The 26,727-nt window shown below is 52.4% G+C and overlaps 1 protein-coding gene across 1 annotated transcript in view; it reads right to left on the bottom strand.

Annotated features, from left to right (window-relative positions):
- Window positions 1–1,077: 1,077 nt before the first annotated feature.
- LOC120935225 (zinc finger protein 850-like) overlaps window positions 1,078–26,727 on the bottom strand; it is a gene marked incomplete at its 3' end in the record, with an annotated part of 160,877 nt that continues 135,227 nt past the window's right edge. Inside the window, 2 exon segments of the mRNA XM_040347391.1 lie at window positions 1,078–1,662; window positions 4,343–4,350. Coding sequence (XP_040203325.1) covers window positions 1,078–1,662; window positions 4,343–4,350 — 593 coding nt within the window.

Below are 26,727 nucleotides of genomic sequence, written 5' to 3'. Positions count from 1 at the left end.
TGTGTGAATGAGGGGAAAATGGAGTTTAATTGGCTATTTGCTGGTCGAATAATTTCCATTGATTTAAAATAGAAAATACTGCATTTGCCACTAGCTGGAGATAATTGCTATTATACTTCGCGCCATCTAAAGTCCAAACATATTATGCCTCATTTTAATTCAATGGTTAGTGTAATAGTGTTGTCTTATTGAAGTTCTATCCTTCAGTGTGTACTGTACTGATAAGTGTATGAGTATGATCTCAGGTATTAGTATGAAGACATGTCTGATGAAGGGAAATAAGACGTCTGTTTCTCAAAGAATTTATTGGACTAATGTGACAATCATTCATCCAGCTGTTACAATTTCTGGCTGTGATCTAACACAGTGATTTCCTATAATCATCAGCTCCATCTAGTGGTCATAATCGGGTATTTTTCCTGAAATACCTCAATTAGTGCAATACTGCATTATGGTCACTAGATGGAGCCAAGGAAATCAGAGTATGAAATAAAATACGGACAATATTCATCACAGCTGGGTGAATGCCGCTCATAACCGTTCAACTATTATTTTTAAACAGGCCTCTAAGTGTTTGTGAAATCTTCCACCACAAAATGTACTCAGCCAATGAGAAGGAATGACTCCATTTTTATTTTTCTACTGCTATCAATGGCCAACACTTCATCCATATCTTTGGTAATCTCTGATCTCCTTAGGAACTGTTTCTTACATGATGAAGATCAGCCATGGAGTATATCTGAGGTGTATATCAGGGTGTGCTTCTTCCCCACATGAGAGCTGTGATGTCCAGCAACATTCATATACAAGACATTTCCCGCACTCAAGGCACAAATACACCTCAAGGGTTGTGTGGGATCCCTGATGTACAGGAAGACAGGACTTCAGTGAGGAACATTTCCCTCACTCAGGACAGGAATACGGCTTCTCCCCCGTGTGAGATGTCTGATGTCTGGAAAGATGGGACTTCCGTGAGAAACATTTCCCGCACTCAGGACAGGAATACGGCTTCTCTCCTGTGTGAGATGTCTGATGTCTGTCAAGATGGGACTTCCGTAAGAAACATTTCCCGCACTCAGGACAGGAATGCGGCTTCTCCCCTGTGTGAGATCTCTGATGTGTGTTAAGATTGAACTTCTGTGTAAAACATTTCCCGCACTCAGCACAGGAATACGGCTTCTCCCCCGTGTGAGATCTCTGATGTGAGTAAAGATGGGACTTCAGTGAAAAACATTTCCCACACTCAAGACAGGAATATGGCTTCTCCCCCGTGTGAGATCTCTGATGTGAGTAAAGATTGGACTTCTGTGTAAAACATTTCCCGCACTCAGGACAGGAATACGGCATCTCCCCTGTGTGAGATCTCTGATGTGTGTAAAGACTGGACTTCACTGAAAAACATTTCCCGCACTCAGGACAGGAATACGGCTTTTCTCCCGTGTGAGATCTCCGATGTGTGGAAAGATGGGACTTCACTGAAAAACATTTCCCACACTCAGGACAGGAATGCGGCTTCTCCCCAGTGTGAGATCTTTTATGCACATCAAGATTGGATTTAAAAGGGAAACTTTTCCCACACTCAGCACAGAAATACGAATTCTCTCCTGTGTGAGATTTCTGATGTGTATGAAGATAGGACTTCATTGTAAAACATTTCCCGCACTCAGGACAGGAATACGGTTTTTCTTCTGTGTGAGATATTTTATGCACATTAAGTTCGGATTTAGAATGGAAACACTTCCCGCACTCAGCACAGGAATATGGCTTCTCCCCTGTGTGAGATTTCCAATGTCTGTAAAGACTGGACTTACATGAAAAACATTTCCCGCACTCAGTACAGGAATACGGCTTCTCCCCTGTGTGAGATCTTTTATGCGCATTAAGATTGGATTTAAAACGGAAACACTTCCCGCACTCAGGACAGGGAAACCTCTTCTCTGTTGGAAGGACGGCACCGTCCCTCACAGTCTGAGGTTCCTCAGGATAAGAGGAATACGATGGTCCGACACCGTCCCGCACAGTCTGAGGATCCTCAGGATAAGAGGAATACGATGGTCCGGCACCGTCCCTCACAGTCTGAGGTTCCTCAGGATAAGAGGAATACGATGGTCCGGCACCGTCCCTCACAGTCTGAGGTTCCTCAGGATAAGAGGAAAACGATGGTCCGGCACCGTCCCGCACAGTCTGAGGTTCCTCAGGATAAGAGGAATACGATGGTCCGGCACCGTCCCGCACAGTCTGAGGTTCCTCAGGATAAGAGGAATACGATGGTTCGGCACCGTCCCGCACAGTCTGAGGTTCCTCAGGATAAGAGGAATACGATGGTCCGGCACCGTCTCGCACAGTCTGAGGTTCCTCAGGATAAGAGGAATACGATGGTCCATCTACACTGTGTGGTGCCGGATGGACATTTGAGGTAGTCGGGTTTTCTCCTGGACTATACTGTGTTATGTCCTCATCTTCTACTTTACAGTCTGGAGACAAAGTGAGACAATCCTCTGAGGTTTTCCTCATCTCCCGTCCATCTACTAAAATAGAAATAAAAAGATTATTACTAGACATGAGCTGATTGGTTCCCCTAAACCAGGACTCCACCCACATCAGGCAGCTTTGTCTCTGAGGATCTTACAATTCCCCCATCCAGGTAACTAGTAAATGAGTCCTCTGATCTCCTACCAGATCATTTCTTTATTAATGGACCTTAGTCAGAGAGTGAGGAAACAACGAGAACTGTCTTTTATAGGAGTGACAGTGATTTTTTTTTTTTCCGTATGAAAATAGGTTTATTTTGCATAAAACCAGTAAAAAAGTACTCACATTGTCTCTGTACATATACACTTGGGAGGTGTGGACTATGAAGGAAGTTCCATCATTTATCTAACATCATCATCTAACACAAAACTTATATTTTTCCCTATACCTATGGCGACTCATTTTGCCCTTTTATTAGGGGAATCCCCATAGTACCAGGTTGGGATGGCCTGTGAGTACAATCTTATATTTGAATCAAGGGATAGATGTGTTTCCTGAGGAGTGACAGTGATGAGGGGATTATAGGACGAGTGTCCCCTCCCCCTCTATCACTCATTGCCATCTTCCCAACACAAGAAGTCCTGCACTTCCTTATTTAGTCCATGATTTAGTCATGAATAACAGCAGGGCTGAGCCCCACCAGAGGTCAGAGAGTGAGGATGGGGGGGAGAACAACCAAGATGAAGACTGGACTGACCCTGAAGACCCCCATCGTTGGGTTATTGACTCCTCCCTCATTATCACTTTCTGTTTAAGGTTCCAAAGTTTGAGGATGTTATCACATTATTATCACCATGTAAAAGTCTGTGCTCCAATCACATCATCAGATATAAAATGAGTGTAACAAAAGAGAATACATATTATGGCCTGGATTCAGGTAACATTTACGCTGACGTACCTTGAGATATGCCGCGTAAGTGCACAGATGCGCCGTCGTATCTATGCGCCTGATTCTTAATGCAAGATACGCCTGAAATGTGGCTTCATCCGACCGACGCAAGTCTCCTACGCCATTGTATCTTTGGCGCATATTTACACTGGCCGCGTTGAATATGTAAATGACCAAGATACGTCGATTCACGGACGTACTTGCGTAAGGCGTACGTCCGGCGTAAAGTTACGCCTCATAAAGCAGGTGTAAGTCATGTTAGGGTATGGACCAGGAAACAGCCGTTGGATTTTACGTTGTTTACGTAGTAGTACGTGAATGGGGCTGGGCGTAGGTTACGTTCACGTCGTAGGCATTGAGCCGTCGTATCTTAGGGAGTATATTTGACGTGATTCTGAGCATGCTCGCGCATGCGCCGTTCGTTCGGCCCATCATTTGCATGGGGTCACGCTTCATTTAAATGGATCACGCCCACCTTCCACCTACTTTGAATTAGGCGGGCTTACGCCGACAAATTTACGTTACGCCGGCGCAACGTTGGGAGCGAGTGCTTTGTGAATACTGTTCTTGCCTCTCTGTGTTACGTCGGCGTAGCGCATATGAGATGCGCTACGCCGGCAGAAAGATGCGCCGCTCTACGAGAATCCGGCCCTATGTGTATATATAGCAGTGGGTAGAGGGGAGAGAGCAGAAGTCAGGACTATGTAATGTACAACATATTGTATAAGATACAACAGATAGGACTATATAGTATCAGAATGATGTAATGTACAACATAGACTAGAGTATATAGTGCAGGGGTCAGGAGTATGTAATGTACAACATAGAGTATATAGTGCAGGGGTCAGGACTCATAATATTGGTATTCAGTAATCAGTGGAAGATTAAATGTTTACATGAGACAAGTTGCAGAGATCCCACACCGCTGCCTCCCATCTCCTGAGACTGCACTCAGTGACTTGGGTCTGAGACTATACAGACATATCCCTCCACCCGACACAGCCAGCAGACAACAGAGCAAGTAATCCTGGGAGAATTGTTCTGTCAGAGATCTTGCTAGACCTGGGCATGAGGTAGAAGACCCAAAACACATACCCCAGGTGCCTAGATCTAGTAACATCTATGGTGAAAATGAACATTTTGCTCCCAGCTGAACCCCAGAATCTCCATAAATCCAGTCTAGAGACATAAATTGTGTCTGCAGCACAGAGAAGGAAGATTATCCGAGAGAAATACAGGAATACAGGACGGGGAACACAGCTCAGGAAAGTGACCAGGGGATTACAGGCTGATATCACCCAGTCCCCATCCTAGTCTGCACCAATCAGTGAGCAGTATGGGTGGAGGAATGGATTTAGTGTTAATGACCCACCTGTGTTGATCTCTGTAGGAGTGTCCTCCTCTATAAATGTCCCCGTTATTCCATCCTCCTCCATAGACTGCTGATCATCCCTCACATACGTCTCTTCTTCTTCTGATTTCACCTCAAATTCTATATCGATTGGATCTCCACTCTAAACCAAGAGAATGAGAGAGAATATCATCTGTAAGATATAAACTTCATTGTTGTGACATCACATAGAAAATCCACACATTGTCTCTATAAGTGTGTTTTATAATCTCCGTCCCACCAACCTTGTAACAGTGGGGGATGGTGTGACCTTCCTGTGTGGAATCCCGGGAATACAGAGGACGGGGACATCTCTCTGGTGGGTTCCTGGTATTAGACGATTCCATCATTATGTCTTTATAGAGATCCTTGTGTCCATCATAAAGCTCCTTCATCATTCCATACTCCTCATCCTCCAATTGAAACTCTTCTTTCACATCAATATTATCATCCCCGAGGTTTCCACTCTGAATATATAATAAAACATTCATTGTAACAAACATGCTGTGTATAAATCAGAACTACCAATAATTGTCACTCATCTACCTGATGATGGTGGGGGATGGTGTGACCTTCCTGTGTGGAATCCCGGGAATACAGAGGACGGGGACATCTCTCTGGTGGGTTCTCATACACACAATGATACAGTCACCATCCAGACACACCCCTTGTCTGTTACTGGATAATGTCCCAGAATTCCCGGCACCGCTCACCTTTCCTGTCAGCAGCTCCATCATCTTCTTGGTGACTTCTAGAATCTTCTCCATGTTGTGTCTCTCAGGTTTTAGGGAGTCACATGGAGGCACTGTGATGGTCATATGATCACCTGACTTCACAAGAGGAAATCTCTGTATTGAGGAACCAATAGGAATATCATGTTAGAATCCCAGAATCCTCCTCACCTCTCCGGTCAGGTCTGTGTTTTATTAATAGAGATAAGAGTGATGTCATGTGACCTCCCAGAATCCTCCTCACCTCTCCGGTCAGGTCTGTGTATTATTAATAGAGATAAGAGTGATGTCATGTGACCTCCCAGAATCCTCCTCACCTCTCTGGTCAGGTCTGTATTATTAATAGAGATAAGAGTGATGTCATGTGACCTCCCAGAATCCTCCTCACCTCTCCGATCAGGTCTGTGTTTTATTAATAGAGATAAGAGTGATGTCATGTGACTTCCCAGAATCTCCTCACCTCTCCGGTCATGTCTGTGTTTTATTAATAGAGATAAGAGTGATGTCATGTGACCTCCCAGAATCCTCCTCACCTCTCTGGTCAGGTCTGTATTATTAATAGAGATAAGAGTGATGTCATGTGACCTCCCAGAATCCTCCTCACCTCTCCGATCAGGTCTGTGTTTTATTAATAGAGATAAGAGTGATGTCATGTGACCTCCCAGAATCCTCCTCACCTCTCCGGTCAGCAGGTAGATGATCTCCAGGGTGAGGTTTAGTATCTTCTTAGTCATGTGACTCCGGTCCTCCTCCATCCTCATTGATGAGGTCATATGCAGGTTTCTCTGTAGACGGATAGCGGAGAATACACTGTTTAGCTTCTGACCAGCTGATTTGTAAGAGCCAATAATATCCTTATAAAAGGAAAACTCAGTTCCCCAGAGAACTTTTCCCTTCCAGAATGTTCCGGCACTGAGGCGTCTGTGAATCCCGGGCTGTTCTGTAACACGACATACAGCTGGAAGGAATCCTCCAAGTCTGTCATGTAGGATTTATTGATCTTATTGTCACCATGAAATCACATCGCAATCATTTAGAGAATTTCATACAATTCACTTTCTATAGAGAATGGGACACTTTTCTACAGATCTATACATCAGTAAAAGGGGGAGGGGGAGAGAAGAGGGACAGAGAGGGGAGAAGAGGGACACAGGGGGGACAGGGAGAGAAGAGGGACACGAGGGGGAGGGGGAGAGAAGAGGGACAGAGGGGGAGAGAAGAGGGACAGAGAGGGGAGAAGAGGGACGGGGGGAGGGGTGAGAAGAGGGACAGAGGGTGGACAGGGAGAGAAGAGGGACAGAGGGTGGACAGGGAGAGAAGAGGGACAGAGGGTGGACAGGGAGAGAAGAGGGACAGAGGGTGGACAGGGAGAGAAGAGGGACAGAGGGTGGACAGGGAGAGAAGAGGGACAGAGGTTGGACAGGGAGAGAAGAGGGACAGAGGTTGGACAGGGAGAGAAGAGGGACAGAGGTTGGACAGGGAGAGAAGAGGGACAGAGGGGGGACAGGGAGAGAAGAGGGACAGAGGGGGGACAGGGAGAGAAGAGGGACAGAGGTTGGACAGGGAGAGAAGAGGGACAGAGGTTGGACAGGGAGAGAAGAGGGACAGAGGTTGGACAGGGAGAGAAGAGGGACAGAGGTTGGACAGGGAGAGAAGAGGGACAGAGGGGGTACAGGGAGAGAAGAGGGACAGAGGGGGGGACAGGGAGAGAAGAGGGACAGAGGGGGGGACAGGGAGAGAAGAGGGACAGAGGGTGGACAGGGAGAGAAGAGGGACAGAGGGTGGACAGGGAGAGAAGAGGGACAGAGGGTGGACAGGGAGAGAAGAGGGACAGAGGTTGGACAGGGAGAGAAGAGGGACAGAGGTTGGACAGGGAGAGAAGAGGGACAGAGGTTGGACAGGGAGAGAAGAGGGACAGAGGGGGGAGAGAAGAGGGACAGAGGTTGGACAGGGAGAGAAGAGGGACAGAGGTTGGACAGGGAGAGAAGAGGGACAGAGGTTGGACAGGGAGAGAAGAGGGACAGAGGTTGGACAGGGAGAGAAGAGGGACAGAGGTTGGACAGGGAGAGAAGAGGGACAGAGGTTGGACAGGGAGAGAAGAGGGACAGAGGTTGGACAGGGAGAGAAGAGGGACAGAGGGTGGACAGGGAGAGAAGAGGGACAGAGGGTGGACAGGGAGAGAAGAGGGACAGAGGGGGTACAGGGAGAGAAGAGGGACAGAGGGGGGGACAGGGAGAGAAGAGGGACAGAGGGTGGACAGGGAGAGAAGAGGGACAGAGGGTGGACAGGGAGAGAAGAGGGACAGAGGGTGGACAGGGAGAGAAGAGGGACAGAGGTTGGACAGGGAGAGAAGAGGGACAGAGGTTGGACAGGGAGAGAAGAGGGACAGAGGTTGGACAGGGAGAGAAGAGGGACAGAGGTTGGACAGGGAGAGAAGAGGGACAGAGGGGGGACAGGGAGAGAAGAGGGACAGAGGGGGGACAGGGAGAGAAGAGGGACAGAGGTTGGACAGGGAGAGAAGAGGGACAGAGGGGGGACAGGGAGAGAAGAGGGACAGAGGTTGGACAGGGAGAGAAGAGGGACAGAGGTTGGACAGGGAGAGAAGAGGGACAGAGGTTGGACAGGGAGAGAAGAGGGACAGAGGTTGGACAGGGAGAGAAGAGGGACAGAGGTTGGACAGGGAGAGAAGAGTGACAGAGGGTGGACAGGGAGAGAAGAAGGACAGAGGGGGGACAGGGAGAGAAGAGGGACAGAGGGGAGACAAGGAGAGAAGAGGGACAGAGGGGGGACAGGGAGTTACCAAGGAAAAGAACAATTAGCATCAGATTTAGTCTCTTTATTTTTTAATCTGACTAAGACGTTGGAGAAAAATTCTGCCTTGCATTGGCATATCCAATCAATGGAAAGATATATTTGTAAACATATCAACCCGATCGGGTTGAGGATTCAAATCTTTCCAATATTGGATAACATTAGCAAGGAGCTTAAAATTAGCTGGGAAAACCAATTAAATGAATGTTCCAAAAATGTATTGCAACTATTACAGAGTGGGCCAGATTCAGGAAGCTGTTGCGCGGCGCAATAGCTGTTTTGCTCCCACGTAGCGAATGCCCCAGATTCAGGAACATCGCTACGCGGACTGCAGCCTAGGATATGACAAACATAAGCCTCCTTATGCCTTCATATCTCAGGCTGCATTCTTGCGTTGGCCACTAGGGGGCGCGGCCATTGTGATCGGCGTATAGTATGCAAATTGCATACTACCACCGATTCACAAAAGTTGCGCGGGCCCTGCGCACGCAAGGTACGGAGTTTCCGTACGGCGACTTTAGCGCAAGGTTGCTCCTGCTATAGCAGGGGCAACCAATGCTAAAGTATAGCCGCCCTTCCCGCTCGTGAAATTTAAATTTCACGTCGTTTACGTAAGTGATTCGTGAATGGCGCTGGACGCCATTCACGTTCACTTAGAAGCAAATGACGTCCTTGCGACGTCATTTGCCGCAATGCACGTCGGGAAAGTTTCCCGACGGAGCATGCGCTGTTCGCTCGGCGCGGGAGCGCGCCTAATTTAAATGATTCCCGCCCCCGGCGGGATCATTTACATTAGGCAGCCTTACGCCCGGCTATTTAGCATATCGCCCGCGCAATTTACGGAGCTACTGCTCCGTGAATCGCGGGCATTTCAAAATATTTGCGTGGGCGCAGAGCAAAACTCGTTGCCCTTTGCCCACGCAAATATTGCACGGATCTACCTGAATCTGGCCCAATGAATATAAACAACAACTTAAAGTTCTAGACAAAGAGATTGAATCATTATATGCCCGTCTCACACCCTTAAAAACCTTGGATGAATATGCTGGAAAAGAGAAAAAATTGAAAGAACATCTAGAGAACTTCAACAGACAAATCCTTATTAAAAAGGAGAAAAAATACTGGAGGGACAAAAATGCTTTTTGTGAGGGCAGGGCCTATAAATGAAATCAGGGCAATAAAAATTCAAAAATAATAACACTAGAAAAACAAACAATCAAGTCAAAGATGTAAGAACTAATGATTATCTGTCTGATACATCATCTAATTCCTCTTTATCGGTCTCTTCCAATACAGGTCGAATTTCTGCAAAAAGAAAAGGCCCCTTTTCCAAGTAGGGCACAGAAGGGGAGGTTCAACAAATAAGTAAAAGATCGATTACTGATTCTCAGGTACCCTTCTCGCAGGGTGATAAAGGTGGAGGTTCCACAAGAAGGGTGTCCAATGGGAGCATTAGAGGCTCCCCATCCAACAGAGGTAAACTTTTTCCTCGCAAAAAGACTGGAGCTATTCCAAAGATTCCACATACTCCTTTGGATGATTTTTTGGAAAGAAGGGGGTGCCCTTGGTATCCCCGTTTCCTCAGAATCAGATAACAACAGAACCTCCGGCCAAGATAGTACAGGAGGAGGATGGAATAACATCATAAATCTGTCCTCACATATCCTAACACCAGTAGAACATGAGGTTCTTTCTTTTGGCCTCTCCTTCTGCCCCAATACCAGTATTGATTCTTTCAAAGCGATTAAAGATATAAACCTATTCGCTCGAAGACTTTTTTTTTATAAAAGTCTTTACGTCAAACATACCAACCAGGAAATTGAGTTGGCTCCTAACCTAAAAACAGCAGATTTCAAAGCCCTAAGAGACCTAAACCTCCTCCTATAGGAAAATGCCTCCTTAGATGGAGCATGGGAGGAGGAGGTTTTGGGAGAGACCGATGTTGAGGAAGGTGAGGTAGGTGCAGTTAAAATAAAAGATTTCAAACGGAAATCAAATAAATTTCCTGCACTAAATCAAAATCCTGCAATCTCACTTTTTGTCAAACAAATATCTAGAGAACTAGAAGTTTTAAAAACTAATAATAATCGCTGCAATTTGAATGCGGAACAGCAACACGAATTGAAAACCCTAAAAAACAACTCCGAGGTAACAATAAAGGCACCGGACAAAGGCGGCAATGTTGTTCTGATGAACAACATTGACTACGAGAAAATGTGCCTCAAAATTCTTAACAAACAATGCCATCGAAAAATCTCTTCGGAAACTGTCGATAGATTCAACAGTGAATTCTACCAGCTTGTGGATGATTTTTATGGTAATGGCATTATCATCAAAGATGTATGGGATTTCATTCGAACCCAACATCCACGGCAACCGACGATGTATGCATTGCCCAAGGTGCATAAAAACCTCCAGGACCCACCGGGAAGGCCTATTATATCGGGCAATGGATCCATCTCGGAAGGGGTGAGTCAAGTGATTGACCAATATCTCAGACCCCATGTCCTGGACCTACCGTCCTACACAAGGGACACGATCTATCTCCAAATGTTGGAGGACTTGACAATCCCCTATGATGCGATCCTAGTAACTATTGACGTGGAGTCATTATACAACGGTATTCCACACATTCTGGGATTGGAGGCCATTGATCGTGTATTAAAACAACAACGACCCACCACTGATTGGAAGTTCAATGGGTTTATTTTGACCATGCTGGATTTCATCCTTCAGCATAACACCTTCCTCTTCCAGAGCTCCCACTACCTCCAGGTACAGGGTGTGGCTATGGGGATGTGCTGTGCACCCTCATATGCTAACCTGTACCTGGGGGAGTGGGAGCGGGAGTTCTTGTTGGGGGAAAATGCGTCTATGTGCGCTGCCAACATCCTCATGTGGCAGCGTTACATAGACGACATTTTCATCGTATGGGATGGCCTAGAAAGCGATCTAATTGAGATGTTACGGTTAATGAATATCAATAGCTTTCATCTATTTTTCACCATGTCATTTAATGACAAAGAGGTCAGCTTCCTGGATATCTGCATTATAAAGGACTCTGATGGTAAAATCAAACAGACAGATATCTCACCGCTCCAGGTGAGCCCCGTGAGCAATCAAGGGTTGTTGAACCACCAAGGTGCTGGCAATGCTAATGATAGCAAATAAATGGACGAGAACTGGACAGCCGCACTCCAAAATCACTTAAAAAAGTTGTCTTTTTATTTTTCAACTGCACAAACAGTCACTGCAAACCAACAAGATACAGTATGGCCGACGCGTTTCGCACTTACAGTCAGTGCTTAGTCATGGCTCATCATTCATCATATCATTCATTTGAGCCATGACTAAGCACTGACTGTAAGTGCGAAACGCGTCGGCCATACTGTATCTTGTTGGTTTGCAGTGACTGTTTGTGCAGTTGAAAAATAAAAAGACAACTTTTTTAAGTGATTTTGGAGTGCGGCTGTCCAGTTCTCGTCCATTTATTTGCTGATGGTAAAATCAGTACTACTTTGTTTAGCAAAGAGATGGCTGGCAACACTCTGCTTCATGCAGAGAGATTCCATCCTGAAGCTTTAAAAAAGTCTATCCCATACAGTAAATTCCTTAGTTTAAGAAGGAATTGCTCAACCGATGCAGATTTCCAGAAAGAAAGTGACTCTTTGACAATACGCCTCCTTGCAAGAGGGTATAGAAAGACCAGCCTCAAAAAGGCTTTCAATAGGGTAAAGATCACCAATAGACGAACTCTGATCTTTAAGTCAAAAACGAAGAAGAAGAAAAGTGAGGGACAAGATACTAGGATCATCATAGGCTATTCAAATGAACATCTCAAAATAAGAAAAGTAATTTAAAAATTTTGGCCCATTCTAACGGATGACCCCATCCTCAGAAATTTGATCGCGGACGAAACCCCAAATCACTTTTAAAAAACCGGGTTCCATTGGTACCATGCTAGTTTAAAGTGAGTACAAGGGCAATTGTAGGAAAGACCCTTGTACAACATATGGTACCTACCCCTGTGGGTCTTGAGCCCAATGTACCGTGATAGGTAGGAGAACCACACTGACACTGCCCAATGGGGAGACTTTCTCCCTGAGACATTTTGCTAATTGCAAAACTCGGGGAGTGGTATATCTCATGCAGTGTCAGTGTGGTTTGTTCTATGTAGGAAAAACCAAACAGGAACTCCATAGGCGGGTTGATAAGCATATACACTCTGGCCCATATTCACAGAGAGCAGGTGCACATTACGCCGCTGTAGCGCAAATCAATGTACGCTACGCCGACGCAGTGCAGAGAGGCAAACCCATGCAAATGAGGCGTGACCCCCTGCAAATGATGGTTTGAGAGCCAGACAAGTACGTTTAATGAACTGCGCATGCGTCGTGGACGCATTCCCGTGCGCATGCTCACAACCACGTCGGAACAACTGCCTAAGATACGCCGGATCACTGTGTACACAATGAACGCAACCTACGCCCATCCAGACACACGTCCAACGTAAAATACGCCGGCTTGTGTTCCCTGCTGCTGGGTTACACTACTTTATGGGGCTTAACTTTACGCCGCACCTCTCGTAGCCTGCGTCAGGCACGCGCAGGTTCGTGAATCGCCGTATTTTCCTCATTTGCATATTTGAATAACTAATCAATGGCAGTGCCACCATGCGTCCAGCGTAAATGTGCGCCCACCCTACGCCGGCGTAGGCAAGTTACGTCGGCGGGATGAAGCCTGTTTTTAGGCGTATCTTACTTTGTGGGTCCGGCGCACAGATACGACGGCGCACATTTGCACTTACCTCGGCGTAACTTGATATACGTCGGCTTAAGTGCTTTGTGAATCCGGGCCTAAATGCGTATCTGCAATTTATATCTCCCTCTTGGTAGACACGTAGCCAGATGCCATGGTTACCACATGCCGGTAGTTAATTTTACTGTATTTGATCGAGTTCACATTCCACTCAGAGGGGGCGACTGGAACAAGGTCCTGCTCCAGCATGAAATGCGCTGGATCAGGTACCTGAGGGCCACAACATCTCCTGGCCTAAACGAGACTGAGAGCTACAGACCCTTTTTGGAGGGTTTTAGCTCTGGGAAAACGGATTGATCGGTTATTCTCCTTTTCCCCTTTTTTTTCTCTCCTCTCCCCCTCCTTGGTGGATTTAGAGACTTCAGATTTCCTGGACTTATCCTCTGATTTGTCCACTCACCCCCCCCCCCCCCCCTATCAAATGGACATCTTTTTGGCCGACCATTTATGTTTTTTTGCCATTCTGATGTTCCATTTTTTTAACAACATCGCCTCCCTTGATTTGTACCCCATGAACAGAGTCAAATAAGGGGAATCCTTTTTAGATTTAATTACAAATTTGGGAGACACATAGATAGGGTTTTTTGTTTTTCCGACTTTTTGTATATCATTATATACTGCATATTTGTTGAAATGTAATATTTTTCTGTTTAAATGCAGACTCTAGCAAGTGAATACTATGAGAGTATATATTATTGTTAGAGCAACTCATGAATATGGTTTGCTCTTTATGTTATTTATCAATCTGTGCCGACAGGTTTTTGGGTGCTGTGCCACTCATATGATGAATCAGCTATGGAAGATGCTTCCCCTGTATGCGCTATCTCCTTCATCTCTCTTCCCATCCGGGGAGACTCCTGAGGCTTATTGCCCAGTTGTCTCCAAACCCATTGGGATGTAATTTACATCCTTAGGGTAACACCCTGGCAGCGGTGGCTTTTTCTTTCCCTTTTTTATTTCCAATTGTCCCGTCATTGCCATCAGGGGTCATTATGAGGATTAGGGTTGTCCCGATACTTTTTTTTCAAGTACTCGCCGATACCGAATACCGATAATTTTTTTTAATCTCATGTGACAGCGGCACACGTGTCAGTAGTTTTTTTTTTTTATCATTAACAATTTGTTTTTAATTTTTTACATTTTTTATTTATAATGCGTTCTTTTTTTTAAGGGGGGGGGGGGGTGGTGGTGGACTGTGTCAGTGTGTTTTTCTTTTATTATTTTCTACAATCATTTTTTTTATTTTTATTTTTTTTCAGCCCTGTTGGGGGGCTTTGGTGAGATATCAGGGGTTTTAACACCTCTGACATCTCCCCTTTGAGACAGAGACTAGGGACACATGTTCCCCAGTCCCTTTCTCAGCAACATCAGCTGCACTGAAAATGAATGGAGTGAAGACAGCCGCTTCTCTTCATTCATAAACTGAAACATTGTAATCACAGTTTACAATGTTTCAGTTATGTGAATAGACAGAGTCAGTGATCATTCGGAGCAGCAAGGAGCCACATTTACCGCCTCCTACCCCGCTCTCCATCCTGACAGTTCCAGGGGGTGGAGGAGGAGCACGGAGGGAGAGAGAAACACGGGGGGGACACAGAGGGATACACAGAGGGAGAGAAACACGGGGGGGACATGGAGGGAGAGAGAAACACGGGGGGGGACAAGGAGGAATACACAGAGGAAGAGAGAATCACGGGGGGGGGACACGGAGGGAGAGAGAAACACAGCGGGGGACATGGAGGGATACACGGAGGGAGAGAGAAACACGGCGGGGGACACACGGAGGGAGAGAGAAACACGGCAGGAGGAGGACACGGAGGAGGACACGGGACAGTCAGCGGTGATCGTGTGTGGGGGAGTTGCAAACACCGATCACCGCTGATTTTAAAGCAGCTGACAGCTGGGGGGGGGGGAGAGAGAGAAGCGGAGAAATTACTTTTAAATCTATACAGCGGTGATCGGTGTTTGTAACTTCCCCATGCACTGATCACCGCTGACAGTACAGATACGGTGAAGCATCGGGAGCATTTGCCCAAGTACAAGTACTCGGGCAAATGCTTGGTATCGGTCCCGATACCGATACTAGTATCGGGACCCAAATTAGAATATTATTTGTGTTTCAGAGAGGTGTGTGCTCTCCGTTTTTTACCCCTCTCTGAATGGTTCCTCCGTTTCCTAGCCCAATGTGATTTTACCATCCATCGCATTGTCGCTCCTCATGCCCCCCCTCTAATAAGCCTTCTGCTAAACCTACTGATTACCCTGGCAATCTCCCCCGGCTCACCACCGGGGGAGTTTTGCCAGGCCTGTAGTGTTGCTGAAGCCCTTCGGCAAGATGGCCGCGGTGGAACTTCCGGTTCCGGGGACGACGTCCGCAGCTTAACATTGCTGAAGCCCTTCAGCAAGATGGCCGCGGCAGAGTTTCCGGGGGTTTCACCTTGGCGGCCAGCCATCCAATGGTGGCGTTGCATCCAAGTCGCGTCTGGATGACGCGGCGCGTTGCCGATTTCAGTGTGTTGTGCATTGCATTGCGCACACACCGGTACCTCGCTGCACCCCATTACAGTGAGGAGTAGGAGGGGTCCACCATCCGGAACGAGGACAGGTGAGTATAAAAGGAACGCCAAGGAGGACGTTTGGCGTCATTCCTTCTCCATTCCTTGGAGACAGAGGAGGCATCCCTTGGTGCTATAGTGGATGCACCTGTGGCCAAATGGGTTCTTTTTGACTACAAACTTGAAAGTCTCAGACATATGGGAGCTTTCCCCTTATTTTTCTTATGGCGAGTTTAAATCTTTAAAACTTATCCAGTTTATCCATACATATATATTATTTTCTCTGGTCTGGTTTATTTATCCATTACTGGGGGCCTCTTTCTTCTTTTTATCTCTCCCGATATAGTGATATGGTGAGGATTCTTTAACGCCATTCATTGAATCTATTGATTCCGTCCCTCTATGGGTTATAGCAGGGATCCTCAAACTACAGCCCTCCAGCTGTTGTGGAACTACACATCCCATGAGGCATTGTAAAACTCTGACATTCACAGACATGACTAGGCATGATGGGAATTGTAGTTCCTGAACAACTGGAGGGCCGTAGTTTGAAGACCCATGCGTTATAGAGATGAGGGGCCAGATTCACATAGGTTAGCGGATCTTTAGATCCGCGTAACCTATCTGATTTAAGATCCGCCGCCGCAAGTTTTTGAGGCAAGTGGTTAATTCACAAAACACTTACCTCAAAACTTAAATAACGTAAATAAACCGAAACGCCACCTAGCGGCCGGCCTGGAATTGCAGCCTAAGATCCGACGGTGTAAGTCACTTACACCTGTCGGATCTTAGGCATATCTATGCGCAACTGATTCTCTGAATCAGTCGCATAGATACGACCGACGGAATTCAGAGATACGACAGTGTATCAGGAGATACGCCGTCGTATCTCTTTGTGAATCTGGCCCGAGGAGTTCATTTTGAGCGCTTTATATAAAGGGGAAGCACCTGCATCTTGTGACATCGGGAGACACATACCCTTATTTCTTGGCACAGGTTTTAAAGGAGAAGTGAGTTTCACTGTTCACATTGTCCATTGAATGTGGGATGGTGATTTTTTTTCTCTGTTGTATATATGTTTAATATTTATCCATATTTTGATCTGTTTTAGATGTCATACTGTTAAATACCTTGATGAAGAATTTTTTCATTCGAAACGCGTCGGTAATCCACCCCAATTTGCCATCAATCTTCTGGTGATGGTATTCTATGACGGACAGTATCTATATCACATTGTTTCATTCAATTCCACTGTATATTTATTATTTTGTATTATTATTTTGTAATAAATTTGTATATTTTTTGTAAATTTCGGAGTTTACTATTTGTTGCCTCTAAAATCCCAAATCTTCTTTGAGGTTTTTTCAATCGTTGAGGGACAGAGGGTGGACAGGGAGAGAAGAGGGACAGAGGGGGGACAGGGAGAGAAGAGGGACAGAGGGTGGACAGGGAGAGAAGAGGGACAGAGGGTGGACAGGGAGAGAAGAGGGACAGAGGGGTGGACAGGGAGAGAAGAGGGACAGAGGGGGGACAGGGAGAGAAGAGGGACAGAGGGTGGACACGGAGAGAAGAGGGACAGAGGGTGGACAGGGAGAGAAGAGGGACAGAGGGTGGACAGGGAGAGAAGAGGGACAGAGGGGGGACAGGGAGATAAGATGGACAGAGGGGGGACAGGGGGAGAAGAGGGACAGAGGGTGGACAGGGAGAGAAGAGGGACAGAGGTTGGACAGGGAGAGAAGAGGGACAGAGGGGGCACAGGGATTAGAAGAGGGACAGAGGGTGGACAAGGAGAGAAGAGGGACAGAGGGTGGACAGGGAGAGAAGAGTGACAGAGGGTGGACAGGGAGAGAAGAGGGACAGAGGGTGGACAGGGAGAGAAGAGGGACAGAGGGGGGACAGGGAGAGAAGAGGGACAGAGGGGGGACAGGGAGAGAAGAGAGACAGAGGGAAGACAGGGAGAGAAGAGAGACAGAGGGAAGACAGGGAGAGAAGAGGGACAGAGGGGGGACAGGGAGAGAAGATGGACAGAGGGGGGACAGGGAGAGAAGATGGACAGAGGGGGGACAGGGAGAGAAGAGGGACAGAGGGGGGACAGGGAGAGAAGAGGGACAGAGGGGGGACAGGGAGAGAAGATGGACAGAGGGGGGACAGGGAGAGAAGATGGACAGAGGGGGGACAGGGAGAGAAGATGGACAGAGGGGGGACAGGGAGAGAAGATGGACAGAGGGGGGACAGGGAGAGAAGAGGGACAGAGGGTGGACAGGGAGAGAAGAGGGACAGAGGGTGGACAGGGAGAGAAGAGGGACAGAGGGGGCACAGGGATTAGAAGAGGGACAGAGGGTGGACAAGGAAGAGAAGAGGGACAGAGGGGGGACAGGAAGAGAAGAGGGACAGTGGGGGGACAGGGAGAGAAGATGGACAGAGGGGGAGGAAGGGGGAGGGGGAGAGAAGAGGGACAGGGGGGGGAGCGAAGAGGGACAGAGGGGGGGAGAGAAGAGGGACAGAGGGGGGGAGAGAAGAGGGACAGAGGGGGGGAGAGAAGAGGGACAGAGGGGGGGAGAGAAGAGGGACAGAGGGGGGGGAGGGGGAGAGAAGAGGGACAGAGGGGGGGGAGGGGGAGAGAAGAGGGACAGAGGGGTGACAGGGGGAGAGAAGATGGACAGAGGGGAAGAGAAGAGGGACAGAGGGTGGACAGGGAGAGAAGAGGGACAGAGGGGGAGGAAGGGGGAGAGAAGAGGGACAGAGGGGGGGGGAGGGGAAGAGAAGAGGGACAGAGGGGGGGGAAGGGGAAGAGAAGAGGGACAGAGGGGGGAGGGGGAAGAGGAAGAGAAGAGGGACAGAGGGGGAGGGGGAAGAGAAGAGGGACAGAGGGGGGAGGGGGAAGAGAAGAGGGACAGAGGGGGGGAGAGAAGAGGGACAGAGGGTGGACAGGGAGTGAAGAGGGACAGAGGGGGGACAGGGAGAGAAGAGGGACAGAGAGGGGACAGTGAAAGAAGAGGGGGAGGGGGAGGGGGAGAGAAGAGGGACAGGGGGGGAGGGGGAGAGAAGAGGGACAGAGGGGGGGAAGGGGGAGAGAAGAGGGACAGGCAGAGAAGATGGACAGAGGGGGGGGAAGGGGGAGAGAAGATGGACAGAGGGGGGGGAAGGGGGAGAGAAGATGGACAGAGGGGGGGGGAAGGGGGAGAGGAGGGACAGAGGGGGGGGGAAGGGGGAGAGAAGAGGGACAGAGGGGGGACAGGGAGAGAAGAGGGACAGAGGGGGGACAGGGAGAGAAGAGGGACAGAGGGGGGACAGGGAGAGAAGAGGGACAGAGGTGGGGAAGGGGGAGAGAAGAGGGACAGAGGGGGGGGGAAGGGGGAGAGAAGAGGGACAGAGGGGGAGAGAAGAGGGACAGAGGGGGGGGAAGGGGAGAGAAGAGGGACAGAGGGGGGGGGGGGAAGGGGGAGAGAAGAGGGACAGAGGGGGGGGGAAGGGGGAGAGAAGAGGGACAGAGGGGGAGAGAAGAGGGACAGAGGGGGGGAAGGGGAGAGAAGAGGGACAGAGGGGGGGGAAGGGGAGAGAAGAGGGACAGAGGGGGGAGAGAAGGGGGACAGAGGGGGGAAGGGGGAGAGAAGAGGGACAGAGGGGGGACAGGGAGAGAGAAGAGGGACAGAGGGGGGGGGAAGGGGGAGAAGAGGGACAGAGGGGGGGGAGGGGAGAAGAGGGACAGAGGGGGGGAGAGAGAAGAGGGACAGAGGGGGAGGGGGAAGGGGGAGAAAAGAGGGACAGAGGGGGGGGGAAGGGGGAGAAAAGAGGGACAGAGGGGGGAAGGGGGAGAGAAGAGGGACAGAGGGGGGAAGGGGGAGAGAAAAGGGACAGAGGGGGGGGGAAGGGGGAGAGAAGAGGGACAGAGGGGGGGGGAAGGGGAGAGAAGAGGGACAGAGGGACGGAGGGGGGAGAGAAGAGGGACAGAGGGGGGAGAGAAGGGGGACAGAAGGGGGAGAGAAGAGGGACAGAGGGGGGGGAGAGAAGGGGGACAGAGGGGGGAGGGGGAGAGAAGAGGGACAGAGGGGGGGAGAGAAGAGGGACAGAGGGGGGGGAGAGAAGAGGGACAGAGGGGGGGGGAGAGAAGAGGGACAGAGGGGGGGGGAGAGAAGAGGGACAGAGGGGGGGGGGGGGAAGAGGGACAGAGGGGGGGGGGAAAGAGGGACAGAGGGGGGCAGAAAAGACGGACAGAGGGGGGACAGGGAGAGAAGAGGGACAGTGGGGGGGACAGGGAGAGAAGATGGACAGAGGGGGAGGAAGGGGGAGGGGGAGAGAAGAGGGACAGGGGGGGAGGGGGAGCGAAGAGGGACAGAGGGGGGGAGCGAAGAGGGACAGAGGGGGGGAGCGAAGAGGGACAGAGGGGGGGAGAAAAGAGGGACAGAGGGGGGGAGAGAAGAGGGACAGAGGGGGGGAGAGAAGAGGGACAGAGGGGGGGAGAGAAGAGGGACAGAGGGGGGGAGAGAAGAGGGACAGAGGGGGGGAGAAAAGAGGGACAGAGGGGGGGAGAAAAGAGGGACAGAGGGGGGGAGAGAAGAGGGACAGAGGGGGGGAGAGAAGAGGGACAGAGGGGGGAGAGAAGAGGGACAGAGGGGGGGAGGGGGAGAGAAGAGGGACAGAGGGGGGGGAGGGGGAGAGAAGAGGGACAGAGGGGGGGAAGGGGGAGAGAAGAGGGACAGAGGGGTGACAGGGGGAGAGAAGATGGACAGAGGGGAAGAGAAGAGGGACAGAGGGTGGACAGGGAGAGAAGAGGGACAGAGGGGGAGGAAGGGGGAGAGAAGAGGGACAGGGGGGGGGGGAGGGGAAGAGAAGAGGGACAGAGGGGGGGGAAGGGGAAGAGAAGAGGGACAGAGGGGGAGGGGGAAGAGGAAGAGAAGAGGGACAGAGGGGGGAGGGGGAAGAGAAGAGGGACAGAGGGGGGGAGAGAAGAGGGACAGAGGGTGGACAGGGAGAGAACAGGGACAGAGGGGGAGGAAGGGGGACAGAGGGTGGACAGGGAGAGAAGAGGGACAGAGAGGGGACAGGGAGAGAAGAGGGGGAGGGGGAGAGAAGAGGGACAGGGGGGAGGGGGAGAGAAGAGGGACAGAGGGGGGGAGAGAAGAGGGACAGAGGGGGGAAGGGGGAGAGAAGAGGGACAGGCAGAGAAGATGGACAGAGGGGGGGGAAGGGGGAGAGAAGATGGACAGAGGGGGGGGGAAGGGGGAGAGAAGAGGGACAGAGGGGGAGAGAAGAGGGACAGAGGGGGGAGGGGGAGAGAAGAGGGACAGAGGGGGGGGAAGGGGGAGAGAAGAGGGACAGAGGGGGGGGAAGGGGGAGAGAAGAGGGACAGAGGGGGGGAGGGGGAGAGAAGAGGGACAGAGGGTGGACAGGGAGAGAAGAGGGACAGAGGGTGGACAGGGAGAGAAGAGGGACAGAGGGTGGACAGGGAGAGAAGAGGGACAGAGGGTGGACAGGGAGAGAAGATGGACAGAGGGTGGACAGGGAGAGAAGATGGACAGAGGGGGGACAGGGAGAGAAGATGGACAGAGGGGGGACAGGGAGAGAAGAGGGACAGAGGGTGGACAGGGAGAGAAGAGGGACAGAGGGTGGACAGGAGAGAAGAGGGACAGAGGGGGGACAGGGAGAGAAGATGGACAGAGGGGGGACAGGGAGAGAAGATGGACAGAGGGTGGGGACAGGGAGAGAAGAGGGACAGAGGTTGGACAGGGAGAGAAGAGGGACAGAGGTTGGACAGGGAGAGAAGAGGGACAGAGGTTGGACAGGGAGAGAAGAGGGACAGAGGTTGGACAGGGAGAGAAGAGGGACAGAGGGGGGACAGGGAGAGAAGATGGACAGAGGGGGGACAGGGAGAGAAGAGGGACAGAGGGTGGACAGGGAGAGAAGAGGGACAGAGGGGGGACAGGGAGAGAAGATGGACAGAGGGGGGACAGGGAGAGAAGATGGACAGAGGGGGGACAGGGAGAGAAGAGGGACAGAGGGTGAACAGGAGAGAAGAGGGACAGAGGGTGGACAGGGAGAGAAGAGGGACAGAGGGGGCACAGGGATTAGAAGAGGGACAGAGGGTGGACAAGGAAGAGAAGAGGGACAGAGGGGGGACAGGAAGAGAAGAGGGACAGTGGGGGGACAGGGAGAGAAGATGGACAGAGGGGGAGGAAGGGGGAGGGGGAGAGAAGAGGGACAGGGGGGGAGGGGGAGCGAAGAGGGACAGAGGGGAGGAGCGAAGAGGGACAGAGGGGGGGAGAGAAGAGGGACAGAGGGGGGGAGAGAAGAGGGACAGAGGGGGGAGGGGAGAGAAGAGGGACAGAGGGGGGGAGGGGGAGAGAAGAGGGACAGAGGGGGGGAGGGGGAGAGAAGAGGGACAGAGGGTGGACAGGGAGAGAAGAGGGACAGAGGGGGAGGAAGGGGGAGAGAAGAGGGACAGAGGGGGGGGAGGGGAAGAGAAGAGGGACAGAGGGGGGGGAGGGGAAGAGAAGAGGGACAGAGGGGGGGGAAGGGGAAGAGAAGAGGGACAGAGGGGGGAGGGGGAAGAGGAAGAGAAGAGGGACAGAGGGGGGAGGGGGAAGAGAAGAGGGACAGAGGGGGGAGAGAAGAGGGACAGAGGGTGGACAGGGAGTGAAGAGGGACAGAGGGGGGACAGGGAGAGAAGAGGGATAGAGAGGGGACAGGGAGAGAAGAGGGGGAGGGGGAGAGAAGAGGGACAGGGGGGGAGAGAAGAGGGACAGAGGGGGGGAAGGGGGAGAGAAGAGGGACAGGCAGAGAAGATGGACAGAGGGGGGGGAAGGGGGAGAGAAGATGGACAGAGGGGGGGGAAGGGGGAGAGAAGATGGACAGAGGGGGGGGGGGAAGGGGGAGAGGAGGGACAGAGGGGGGGGGGAGGGGGAGAGAAGAGGGACAGAGGGGGGACAGGGAGAGAAGAGGGACAGAGGGGGGACAGGGAGAGAAGAGGGACAGAGGGGGGGAAGGGGGAGAGAAGAGGGACAGAGGGGGGGGGAAGGGGGAGAGAAGAGGGACAGAGGGGGGGGAAGGGGGAGAGAAGAGGGACAGAGGGGGAGAGAAGAGGGACAGAGGGGGGGAAGGGGAGAGAAGAGGGACAGAGGGGGGGGGGAAGGGGGAGAGAAGAGGGACAGAGGGGGGGGAAGGGGGAGAGAAGAGGGACAGAGGGGGAGAGAAGAGGGACAGAGGGGGGAAGGGGAGAGAAGAGGGACAGAGGGGGGGGGGGAGAGAAGAGGGACAGAGGGGGGAGAGAAGGGGGACAGAGGGGGGAAGGGGGAGAGAAGAGGGACAGAGGGGGGACAGGGAGAGAGAAGAGGGACAGAGGGGGGGGGAGGGGGAGAAAGAGGGACAGAGGGGGGGGGAGAGAGAAGAGGGACAGAGGGGGGGGGGGAGAGAGAAGAGGGACAGAGGGGGGGGGGAGAGAGAAGAGGGACAGAGGGGGAGGGGGAAGGGGGAGAAAAGAGGGACAGAGGGGGGGGAAGGGGGAGAAAAGAGGGACAGAGGGGGGGAAGGGGGAGAGAAGAGGGACAGAGGGGGGAAGGGGGAGAGAAAAGGGACAGAGGGGGGGGGAAGGGGGAGAGAAGAGGGACAGAGGGGGGGAAGGGGAGAGAAGAGGGACAGAGGGACGGAGGGGGGAGAGAAGAGGGACAGAGGGGGGAGAGAAGGGGGACAGAGGGGGGAGAGAAGGGGGACAGAGGGGGGAGAGAAGGGGGACAGAGGGGGGAGGGGGAGAGAAGAGGGACAGAGGGGGGAGGGGGAGAGAAGAGGAACAGAGGGGGGGGAGAGAAGAGGGACAGAGGGGGGGGAGAGAAGAGGGACAGAGGGGGGGAGAGAAGAGGGACAGAGGGGGGGAGAGAAGAGGGACAGAGGGGGGGGAGAGAAGAGGGACAGAGGGGGGGGAGAGAAGAGGGACAGAGGGGGGGGAGAGAAGAGGGACAGAGGGGGGGGGAGAGAAGAGGGACAGAGGGGGGGGGGGGAAGAGGGACAGAGGGGGGGGGGAAAGAGGGACAGAGGGGGGCAGAAAAGACGGACAGAGGGGGGGACAGGGAGAGAAGAGGGACAGTGGGGGGACAGGGAGAGAAGATGGACAGAGGGGGAGGAAGGGGGAGGGGGAGAGAAGAGGGACAGGGGGGGGAGGGGGAGCGAAGAGGGACAGAGGGGGGGAGCGAAGAGGGACAGAGGGGGGGGAGAAAAGAGGGACAGAGGGGGGGAGAAAAGAGGGACAGAGGGGGGGAGAAAAGAGGGACAGAGGGGGGGAGAAAAGAGGGACAGAGGGGGGGAGAGAAGAGGGACAGAGGGGGGAGAGAAGAGGGACAGAGGGGGAGAGAAGAGGGACAGAGGGGGGGGAGGGGGAGAGAAGAGGGACAGAGGGGGGGAAGGGGGAGAGAAGAGGGACAGAGGGGTGACAGGGGGAGAGAAGATGGACAGAGGGGAAGAGAAGAGGGACAGAGGGTGGACAGGGAGAGAAGAGGGACAGAGGGGGAGGAAGGGGGAGAGAAGAGGGACAGAGGGGGGGGGGAGGGGAACAGAAGAGGGACAGCGGGGGGGGAGGGGAAGAGAAGAGGGACAGAGGGGGGGGGAAGGGGAAGAGAAGAGGGACAGAGGGGGGAGGGGGAAGAGGAAGAGAAGAGGGACAGAGGGGGGAGGGGGAAGAGAAGAGGGACAGAGGGGGGGAGAGAAGAGGGACAGAGGGTGGACATGGAGAGAACAGGGACAGAGGGGGAGGAAGGGGGAGAGAAGAGGGACAGAGGGTGGACAGGGAGTGAAGAGGGACAGAGGGGGGACAGGGAGAGAAGAGGGACAGAGGGGGGACAGGGAGAGAAGAGGGACAGAGAGGGGACAGGGAGAGAAGAGGGGGAGGGGGAGGGGGAGGGGGAGAGAAGAGGGACAGGGGGGAGGGGGAGAGAAGAGGGACAGAGGGGGGGAGAGAAGAGGGACAGAGGGGGGGAAGGGGGAGAGAAGAGGGACAGGCAGAGAAGATGGACAGAGGGGGGGGGAAGGGGGAGAGAAGATGGACAGAGGGGGGGGAAGGGGGAGAGAAGAGGGACAGAGGGGGAGAGAAGAGGGACAGAGGGGGGAAGGGGAGAGAAGAGGGACAGAGGGGGGGAGGGGGAGAGAAGAGGGACAGAGGGGGGGGGAAGGGGGAGAGAAGAGGGACAGAGGGGGGGGAGGGGGAGAGAAGAGGGACAGAGGGGGGGGAAGGGGGAGAGAAGAGGGACAGAGGGGGGACAGGGAGAGAAGAGGGACAGAGGGGGGGGAAGGGGGAGAGAAGAGGGACAGAGGGGGAGAGAAGAGGGACAGAGGGGGGGAAGGGGAGAGAAGAGGGACAGAGGGGGGAAGGGGGAGAGAAGAGGGACAGAGGGGGGACAGGGAGAGAGAAGAGGGACAGAGGGGGGGGAGAGAAGAGGGACAGAGGGGGGAAGGGGGAGAGAAGAGGGACAGAGGGGGGACAGGGAGAGAGAAGAGGGACAGAGGGGGGGGGAAGGGGGAGAAGAGGGACAGAGGGGGGGGGAGAGAGAAGAGGGACAGAGGGGGGAGGGGGAAGGGGGAGAAAAGAGGGACAGAGGGGGGGAGGGGGAGAGAAGAGGGACAGAGGGGGGAAGGGGGAGAGAAGAGGGACAGAGGGGGGGGAAGGGGGAGAGAAGAGGGACAGAGGGACGGAGGGGGGAGAGAAGAGGGACAGAGGGGGGAGGGGGAGAGAAGAGGGACAGAGGGGGGAGAGAAGGGGGACAGAGGGGGGAGGGGGAGAGAAGAGGGACAGAGGGGGGAGGGGGAGAGAAGAGGGACAGAGGGGGGAGGGGGAGAGAAGAGGGACAGAGGGGGGAGGGGGAGAGAAGAGGGACAGAGGGGGGGGGAGAGAAGGGGGACAGAGGGGGGAGGGGGAGAGAAGAGGGACAGAGGGGGGGAGAGAAGAGGGACAGAGGGGGGGGGAGAGAAGAGGGACAGAGGGGGGGGGGAGAAGAGGGACAGAGGGGGGGGAGAGAAGAGGGACAGAGGGGGGGGGGAGAGAAGAGGGGGGGAGAAAAGAGGGACAGAGGGGGGAGAAAAGAGGGACAGAGGGGGGGGGGGAAGAGGGACAGAGGGGGGCAGAAAAGACGGACAGAGGGGGGGCAGAAAAGAGGGACAGAGGAGGGGGGAAAGAAGAGGGGCAGAGGAGGGGGGAAAGAAGAGGGACAGAGGAGGGGGGAAAGAAGAGGGACAGAGGGGGGGAGAGAAGAGGGACAGAGGGGGGGGAGAGAAGAGGGACAGAGGGGGGGGGGAGAGAAGAGGGACAGAGGGGGGGAGAAAAGAGGGACAGAGGGGGGGGGGAAGAGGGACAGAGGGGGGCAGAAAAGACGGACAGAGGGGGGGCAGAAAAGAGGGACAGAGGAGGGGGGAAAGAAGAGGGACAGAGGAGGGGGGAAAGAAGAGGGACAGAGGAGGGGGGAAAGAAGAGGGATAGAGATTGTAGGGAGAGAGAAGAGGGACAGAGGGGTTTCTTTACAGATGAGGGACAGTTGGGGGTTGCTTCACACTTTCATTCCTCTAATGCCACTTCTCTGCTGGAGGTAGAAAAGGACAGAACTCATGTTCCCCTTTCTTATGCACCTTGTACATAATTCACTCCTGAACCCTGCACTCTGTGCGTGATGCCTTCCTAAACCCTGTACATAATGCACTCTAGAACCCTGCACCCTGTACATAATAAACTCTGGAAACCCTGCACCCTGTACATAATGCATTTGGGAAACCCTGCACCCTGTACATAATGCACTCGGGAAACCCTGTACATAATGCACTGTGGAACCCTGCACCCTGTACATAATGCACTGTGGAACCCTGCACCCTGTACATAATGCACTCGGGAAACCCTGTACATAATGCACTCTGGGACCCTGTACATAATGCACTCTGGGACCTTGCACCCTGTACATAATGCACTCTGGGACCCTGTACATAATGCAGTTGGGAAACCCTGCACCCTGTACATAATGCACTCTGGGATCC

This window comes from Rana temporaria, chromosome 4 (genome assembly GCF_905171775.1).
Source record: "Rana temporaria chromosome 4, aRanTem1.1, whole genome shotgun sequence".
Taxonomy (NCBI): domain Eukaryota; kingdom Metazoa; phylum Chordata; class Amphibia; order Anura; family Ranidae; genus Rana; species Rana temporaria.
This window is presented reverse-complemented; position numbering and strand designations above follow the sequence as displayed.